General features: G+C 39.4%; 1 protein-coding gene across 4 annotated transcripts; it reads left to right on the top strand.

Annotated features, from left to right (window-relative positions):
- Positions 1-259: 259 nt before the first annotated feature.
- LOC131320982 (glycine-rich RNA-binding protein RZ1C-like) lies at positions 260-6,184 on the top strand. Of its 4 annotated transcripts, none has more exons than XM_058351942.1 (3): positions 260-365; positions 498-623; positions 5,334-6,184. In XM_058351942.1, the coding sequence occupies exons 2-3, from the start codon at positions 513-515 to the stop codon at positions 6,009-6,011; spliced, it is 789 nt and encodes a 262-aa protein (XP_058207925.1). In that variant the 5' UTR covers positions 260-365; positions 498-512; the 3' UTR covers positions 6,012-6,184. The 4 variants fall into 4 exon arrangements, with proteins under 4 accessions (XP_058207925.1, XP_058207927.1, XP_058207924.1 ...); XM_058351944.1 differs by having other exon boundaries at positions 498-4,091; XM_058351941.1 differs by having other exon boundaries at positions 265-416.
- Positions 6,185-8,668: the final 2,484 nt, after the last annotated feature.

Genomic DNA, 8,668 nt, shown 5'->3' with positions numbered 1-8,668 from the left:
GGTAAATAAGTATGAAAAATAAGTACTTATTTTTTCAATTAAAGGTGATGCAGTGTAAGAGAATGACTAGTCTCGTAAAATAAAAAATAAGGTACTTAATAAAAAATAAGAACCTCAGCAGAACGTGGCCTTTACGTCTGGACAACGGAGGGACTATTCGTATATTGTAGAAAAACATTTAGGACAGAAGAGATATCGTTAGAAGTACAGGGGAGGTAAGTAGAATTAACCCACCGTGTTTTAAAAGAAGCACGAACCCCAAAAACGGGCATTATCATATCATATACAATCACACAAAGGCTAGGGTTTTCATCCTCTCGTTGCAGGCAAAAATCCCATTTCAAATTCCAGGCTAGGGCTGCAAAGTAAGCCGACATCGATCGTATATATATCAAACCCTCTTCTTCATCGCGTGTGTATGTATCTATCTTCATATCTGCTGAGATTTGAAGCGTCTCTTTGTTTGAAATCGTTGTGTTTTTTTTTTTTTGGGTTAGGGTTTGGTGTTGGTAATGGCTGGGAGAGAAGAAAACCGTATATTCGTCGGAGGGTTGTCGGCGCACACCACGGAGAGGCAGCTCGACGATGCGTTCCGTCGTTACGGGAAGATCCTCGAGTCGGTGGTAAGGGTTTTTTTTTTCTACGTCTCCGTGTATTTTTTTCTTTTTGATAACTCAGGTGTCGGGGGTCCTAATTAAAGCCAAAACAAAGCTATGTGTGGACTGCCGAGTTGATAGCAGTCTCAACTTGTCGGCCCATGCCAGGATTTGTATATAGCGGGGGTCTAAAACACGTGTATTTCTACTGTAATAACCAAAATTGTACTCCATGTTTATATGTTTCTACTTGGTAGGTCTAAGTTTGTTGTGCATATTTGTAGCCATCATTTTATTTTACACGCGCCACCGAAAAATTGTTTATGATTTAGAATAATAGCAAGGTTTTTCCGCGAGTATATCTACAAATTCGTACATGATGTCGATCATGGGCTTGGAAAAGTGGAATTATGTGGTATTAGAAGTGAAGTTCATAATATGCAAAAATAATGAAGAAAAAGTAAAAGTTTATTATGGTTTAAGTTGTGTTTTGTTCGTTAATATAGGGGTTCATGAGCACTTCTGTTGCTGATTTGTATTACTTGTTTAGAAAGTTTAGTTTTGTATTTTGATGAAACTTTATGTGGGGGTAGTATTGGGAATTTGGGATTGGGTTTGTAAAGCACAGAGGAGAGTAGACTGTTAATTTGATCAGCTACTATAGAAGTATGGTTCAGGGTTGAACAATTGCAAGTAGCTACCTCAGAGGTTAACTTCAAGCGTATGCCCCTCCCCTTTTTCAAATTTATGTTCTATTGGAGCTTGATTCTTAGGGTTAAGCACTTTTCCATTTTGAGATGGGACGGGAGAAAAAAGGACGAGGGCAAAAGGAACATGACATTGATTGTAGAGTATTGGATTTTGAGATTTGCAAATGTGAAAAAAGTTTCATGACGAAATAGCATAGCATCATGTGTTCTATTTTGGAAGTGCATGATGAGAACGCCTCAAAACAATTCAAAACTTATCATTAACTTAAATATAGTCAGGTAGTCTGCAGCTTTAAATGTGAGGTAATAGTTCCATTTCATGGAGGGCTGATACTCAAGTTGCTATGTGCATAAGTCTGCACATTTGGCTATTATGGAGAAATTCCAAATAGATTTACAAAATTACGTAATGCTCCATATGGCCAAAGTGGGAGCTAACTAATTTCTCATTTTTCAGTAGTTATATGTTGCATTTGGTGGTTGGTGTTTCTGACATTTTCTCTTCAATTATGCATCTCCTTTTTTCCCTTTCTTCATGGAACTTACCATTATTGTTTTTGTTGTACTTTTCTCATACCAGTTCTGGTTTTTTAAGATGGGCAATGTGCGAGATTGTTGTTCACTTGGATTGCACCATCTCAGGACAGCTCATTTATCATTTGTTCATGCGCTTTCCTTTTGAGTGTTATGAGCTGTGGAAGAACTATTCAGTTGACATGCGGATAACAGCTACTGTTAATACCTTGTTGTCTGATTGCAAGTGCCATCTCTCAGGATTGTATGTGTGCGCTATTCGAGTTACAGTGTCTGATTGCTGTTGTGTGGCTGTCAGCTGATTTTATGTCGTCACATACTGTAGCTTGTGCGGGAATGATGCTCTTTACCGGGAAAACCAACCCTTATTTTCATATTTGGATGTGTTATTTGCTCAATGTTGCTAATTGCGGCTTAGATTGGTTAGCAATTTGCCAGTGCATACAGCATCTTGCCTTAATGTTGTCATTGTTGCACAGAATAAGCGTTTGGATTTCAATTTTCTTTGGACATGCTGAGTGACGAGTAACAAAAGCAAAGTTGTGATGGTGCATGTTGCGCGAAGTTGTTCGACGACTGGTTGTACTGTGTGTTCCATGGTTTGTTTCAGTGTTCTTGCTAAAGTTGAGAATTTAGTTTCCTTTTTAATAGAATGTGTTTTGTATACCGACCAAGTCTTCTTCGAGGCTGCATGTTAGGATTTCTTGATTCAGCCCGTTGTCAGTGGAATGGTGGAGGTTTGAGTTGAGCCCACTGGAAGAGTATGACCGACTGATATCGGTGAGGCATACGGGTTGTGCAACAAGATTCATCTCGTCTGGCTAAATTCACTGTTTGGAAGACAATATCTGATGCATTCTGTGTAACGGCTTGAGTGCTTGTAATTTTCAAGTTTGTGCCAGTATATCCGCTTGAGAATGGGGTCAATTGCAATAGAGTAGTTGCTTTACCAGGAGCACAAGGCAGAAATTTCGTCTACTAATGTGGCTTCTTTGTACCGATGTGTCCGATGAAGATTTATTACCAATGGTTTCCGGAAGTACCTGAGAGACCCGTGGGTGGATGCTGTAGTTTCCTGTGACTTCTGTAGCTACAATGACCAGAGTGATTAGGTCATTAGAAAAATTATGTTGCTGCCTTGATGTTTGTCCTATTCCTGCCTTCTATCGTGTTGCCATAATTTCTGTTCTCATGGATAAGTGATTTGTTTTGTTCTCTCCTCATCCATTGGCAGCTCTTGTTTCTCTGATATGACTATCAGCATTCACGTTTTTGTAATTTCCTTCCTTGTTGGGTTTAGCTATGCAACAGCTCCTGAGGCGCTCTTTCTTTGCCTTTTCTTCCTTCTACTGAAAGTGCGTGGTATCACCAGTTTTGTTTTTATGAGACTATGGGAGTGATTTGTGTCTTCTTCTGGACATGTAGCATTGCAGTTTGAAGTGGCAGTTTGTCTCAGCTATTAGATTGGTGTGATTCGGTTTGACATGGCAGAGTATGGAATTTGTTTCTGACATGGTTGAAAAGGCTAGGATGATTTTCTGTTGTTTGGAGTCTTAGAATGGCTTAGAGTTGTAGTTTCAATGTTGTAGGTGGTTTAACTGGCTGGTGTTGTATAATTGTCACCCTACAGTCTGTTCCTGCTGCTTTCTAGTAGTAAACCCTTTTGCCTGGTACCAATTTCATTGTTAACCTGCTCGCAGTGGGCTGTGGAAATACTTTCTTTGGTGATTGATATGATTTATCCCTCTTTGGAACCTGAGCAAACATTTAACCTGTGATGGTATTACAAGCTGATTCTGGTGCATATGTCGGGAATGAAGAGAGCAGTTGTAAAGAAGAACCTGATAGTTGTCTGAGACATGTTTATTTTGTTTATATTTCGATGGAGCAAGTTTATGGTTCTAGAATGTACTAGGAGTGAGTAATATGCTCATAAACAGATCGCTTTTAGAATGCATTGCTTTCAGACTCAGTACAGGTGCCTATCTTTCTTCAAGACATGTTTAGCAAAGACATGTTCATTGGATTTGTGAGGCATAGATGGTTTAAATGTCCACTGTTTAGGATGTCTCCATTTTCCATTTGAGATCAGGTCATATGGCTGAGTAAAATTATGAAATAGAGATACACACGAGGTTGGTACTATGAAAAATTGCGCTTCATGGTCTCACGTTGAGGGTATAATGTGGTCAGAAGTTGTGTATTAGCTTTTCGGTCAGCATGGAATCATGCCCAATTCTACCGTTCTCGGGTAAGAATTTTTGCCAAAAGTTGTGCAGTCTGTTTTGAGTTAATTTGTTTTTTCCTTTACCCTTGCGAATGAATATAGCTCTAAACCTGCTGAATTGCGCTTGGTAGTGGAAGTTCAGCTTAATCATGTTTATCTTTCTTGTAAGAAGTCATATATTCCTGAGAAGGAGGCTTGTTTGTGGTAGAGGGGCACGTCTCAAACTCATCCGGTGTTACACAAATTTTCTACAACAGACCTCACTTTAAATACTTTGGAGGGACACTAGTTTCAAACACTTAGATGCTCATGAAAAAATGACAAGTTTGGAAGGAATAACTTGGGATTCAGTAACAAAGTAGAGCATATATGTCCCCCCCTCTAGCCTCTTTAACTTCAGGAATACTTATATCCTGAAACTTCCAAAAATTTTGCTATTAAAGTTTCCACAGTAGATATTAGGACTTTTCATCGGCACTTCATTTCTGTGATGTGGAAGGTGAGAAATAATTTTGGAATGCTATTATGTGGTTGATTATAAAATGTAGTTATGATTTAAAAATGGATTAGTTATTGTTTTAATCTATGTGTAAAACATGTTTATGTGTTGTCAAAATAAGTGGTGTGATTTTTTCTTCTATTGTCAAAATTGCTATGTCTTGTCTAATCTGTGCCATCATAACTCACGCACGCGTATGCGCCAGTGTAGCCTCCCTTTTTGATCAAAAGAAAGTAGTCTTGTAGGTACATTCAACACCACTTTTTTTTATCCCATCAAATTTAAGGTATGTAGCGTGTTATAAGGTAATTTTGGATCTCATCACTTTTGACCCTTGAACTAAAATGCTTTTAACATTAACGGTATAATAGTTTTCGTTAGGGGAAATATTGTAATATTGTTTGAGTTTATGTTTAAATTCTTGATTGAATGTTGTTTTCTGTGTTTTAGTGGTATTTTCTTCATTATTTTTCATGGTTTATGGATGTCATATCCATAACCCTATACCTCCTACTGTTGTAAGTTTTGTGTGTTTGATATCCAGCTGTTTAGGTTTTGTTACTGTCCTGTACAAATATTGTGTTCCATCCTACTTGGCTTATTTTTGTTGGTCTTGGGAGACATAATTCATAAATGGTATTTTACTGATTTTTGTGCAAAACTGATCAGTTTACTTCCATTTGTTCTAAATAGAAAACAATTTCTAGTACACTGGTATACTGAAATCTTTTTTCTTGGATAAGACTAATATTAAGTGGTTGCTATAGGTCATGGTGGAAAGAGAGACCGGTCGTCCTCGCGGATTCGGGTTTATAACCTTTGCAGACCGCCGGGCTTTGCAGGATTCAATCAGAGAGATGCATGGTCAGGAATTGGATGGTCGAGTCATCTCTGTGAACAAGGCCCAGCCCAAAATGGGTGGGGATGATCCTGACTATGGCTATGGTAGGGGACACCCGCCAAGTGGTCGGGACAGTTACAGGGCAGGGGACAAGCCAGTTGGACAATCTGAGTGTTTCAAGTGTGGGCGTTTGGGTCATTTTGCACGGGAATGCCCTTCAGCTGGTGGTGGTGGTAGGTTCTCTTCAGATTCACGATTTGGTGGCGGCGAACGGTTTGGACCGGATCGTTTTGATGACCGGTTTGATGGGGGCCGCTATGGAGACAGGGAGCACTTGGGTCACAGAGAAGTAAGGTACGAGAATCGTGATCGTTACAGCAATGACAGGTTTCCTACTGGAGGTGATAGGTTTGTGGACCGGGAGCCTCAAGCCCGCTACGGCAGAGAAAGGGTTGTTGGTAGAGATGGAGGCCCAAGGGGTGGTATGGATAGATTTGGAAGCGGAGGGCCCACTCGTTATGAAGGACGAAGTCATAGGGACAAATCTGGTCCTTATGACCGCCCGAGAAGGGGAGGTCATTCTTCTTCTTATGACCGTTACTAAGGCAATGGTTGCTTTTGTTATCCCGTCCGTTGATAGTTGTTTGTTTAGCCATTTAGTACTTTGGCATTTCAATTCTCGCAGTTTGTAGTTTATCTACTGGAAGTAACGTATTCGGAGATCTCTTGGGTACAATTACATTTTGTGTTCCTAGTTGAGAGTATTTTTTTCAGGTATCTTGCTCCAATGATTTTAACTATGCATCTAGATTCTGTGAATTTTACCGCAAGAAACTGCCGGCTCAGTAGCTCACTGTCTGTGGGAAGCATCTGTTGTGCTGTTTGTTTTCTGCAGTTGTCAATGTTCAGCATACTCCGAGAATGTTGTCCAAATCCAAAATGCTTCATCGGGGAATGGAAGTATTGTGCTGCTTCTGTCAATTAGTCCCAAGTTCATTGGCAGGAGGAGAGATGATCAGTTCTACGGAACTGTTATGTTGATGTTTCTCTTTAATGGGGGGTGTATACTATTGGTTTGAATCGATCTTGTCTTTGATGAACAGCAACGGCTTATGGTAGTGCTGAGCGTAGAAAATGGTGCATTGTCTTACATATGAAGCGTCTACTGCCACTACAATCACTGATTCACTGTGAAGGATTTGATACGCAAAATGTAAGTGAGTTTTGTGTTTTCTGTGTTCGGTTTTTGTTTCCAGATTAACTGGGTGCTGTCGATAAATACATGATCGGCTTCAGTAAATGTTTGGAATATTGCCGAAGTTTTCAAAAGAACGGTGCTATCTGCACAGATTGTGAAATCTGTGCCAGCACACAGACCTCTTTTAGACTCGTTTCGGGTTTTTTAAAAATGATCGCAGCCGCTCATTTTGTTTAGAATACTTTATTTATGATCCCTACCAAAATTCAGCTGATTAGGATATAAGAGTGTTTAAGAAACATGCAACTTTGTCCTAGCCTAAATTATTGGACAAAATTGGATGTTTCGTATACACCCTTACCGATATTTTATTCATTTGATTTTTGGTAGGAACTATAATCAAAGTATTTTAAACAAAATGAGCAGTTTCGATAATTTTTTTGGGACCCAAAACTGGCGTAAAAAAGGTTTGTGCGTGCTTGCACAGATTTGAAATCTGTGTGGATATCCTTTTCGTTTTCATAATCTTACAAATTTGCCAAATAAATGGTTGTGGTGGGTGATTTCGTTTGTTTGAAAATAAATTTGCTATGTTTATCCCCGCCTTAACCAACGCATCCCGCCACCCACCTTATACTACCACCTGCAGCTACATTTTTCCTGGGCCAGAAAGCAAAATATACAAATATGTAGACTTTTCCTCTCTAGGCATGTAGAATTCAAAGAATGCATTTATTCTATGCGTACCAAACTAATTAATTCCGCTTCTTGATAACAAGTTGATTACTCCACTTATTGAGATGCTAAGCGGCCCTCCCTATCTGGCTATATGCATCATAAATTACTTGTTCTATATTTTGGGACTATACAAGAGCCCACTAGGATATATATATCGAAACTCGAAAGACCGAACTGAACTACCACACTTGGGAGGAGGAAAAGGGGCGATCAAAGAATAGGCGGCCGGAAGGGATTGACTCTCAAGAATGTTATTCTTCGTGAGCTGATCATATTGTTGGACGGTTTTAAGAATGAGATGAAGCTATACGCGACCCACCCATGGTTACCTGTGCATGTTTTTGCTCTGTTCCTTATGGATGTAGGTATGTGGTGGTGGGTTAAATTAGGCTGGGCCTAACACTTGTTCCCTTTTTAGGGGAAGCGGGGGCTCTGCTGTGCCTCATGGCACAGCACCCCCTACCCACACCCCCAAACGGTACCGTTTGGGATTAAAAAAAATCTTAAATTTTCAATTTACAATCCTAATGAACAGAAACGTGATTATGAGAGCCTTAGAGATAAAATTTAATTATGACTCTTTAGAATAATATGATCAGAATAATAAGATCTTCACACTGGTTCAAACTGATTGAAAATTGGAGCAGTAAATTTTTTAACCATATTTTTTAATATATAAATGGTATAAAAAATTAAAAAATTAATTGTTCCAATTTTTAATCTGTTTGAACAAATGCGCAGATCTTATTATTCTGAACATATAATTCTAAAGGATCGTAATTAACTTTTGTCTCTAGAACTCTCATAATTAAGTATCTGCTCTTTATTTAGAATCTTGTGGAGCAAAAATGTGATTATTAGAGCCTTAAAGACAAAAGTTAATTATCTACAGCAGAGCCCCCGCTTCCCTTTTTTGGATATTGGCGTGTTGTTTCTCACTGTCCCAAAAAAACAGGGTTTTATCTACGCTTAGGCCATCCACAGTGGTATAGTGAAAAGTCAATTGTTTTTAAAGTTAAAAAACAGAAATCCTATTGGTACCGACGGTACCCATAGGGAAAATGTACCGACGGCCACCGGACGGCCGTCTCCGGTCACCGGACGGCCGATCCGAGCCGTCCAAAAGTTTTAAAAAATAAAACCGAGTGGCCTTACGCGAGAATCAATGGCATCCGAGGTGTGTAGGGTACTTGATCCGAGCACCCATTTTTCGTGTATATTTGTATATACGTGTATATACACGAAAAAGGGGTACTCGGATCAAGTACTCTACACACCTCGGATGCCATTGATTCTCGCGTAGGCCCACTCGATTTTATTTTTTA

The sequence above is a fragment of the Rhododendron vialii genome, chromosome 3a (assembly GCF_030253575.1).
Source record: "Rhododendron vialii isolate Sample 1 chromosome 3a, ASM3025357v1".
Taxonomy (NCBI): Eukaryota; Viridiplantae; Streptophyta; class Magnoliopsida; order Ericales; family Ericaceae; genus Rhododendron; species Rhododendron vialii.
Note: the sequence above shows the minus strand (reverse complement) of the source record. Positions and strands in the feature narration are given on the sequence as shown.

Coding starts and splice junctions, on each gene's coding strand:
- LOC131320982 (XM_058351942.1), top strand. CDS start 513: ATGGCTGGGAGAGAAGAAAACCGTATATTCGTCGGAGGGTTGTCGGCG. Junction 624..5,333: donor GGAAGATCCTCGAGTCGGTG/GTAAGGGTTTTT, acceptor TGGTTGCTATAG/GTCATGGTGGAAAGAGAGAC.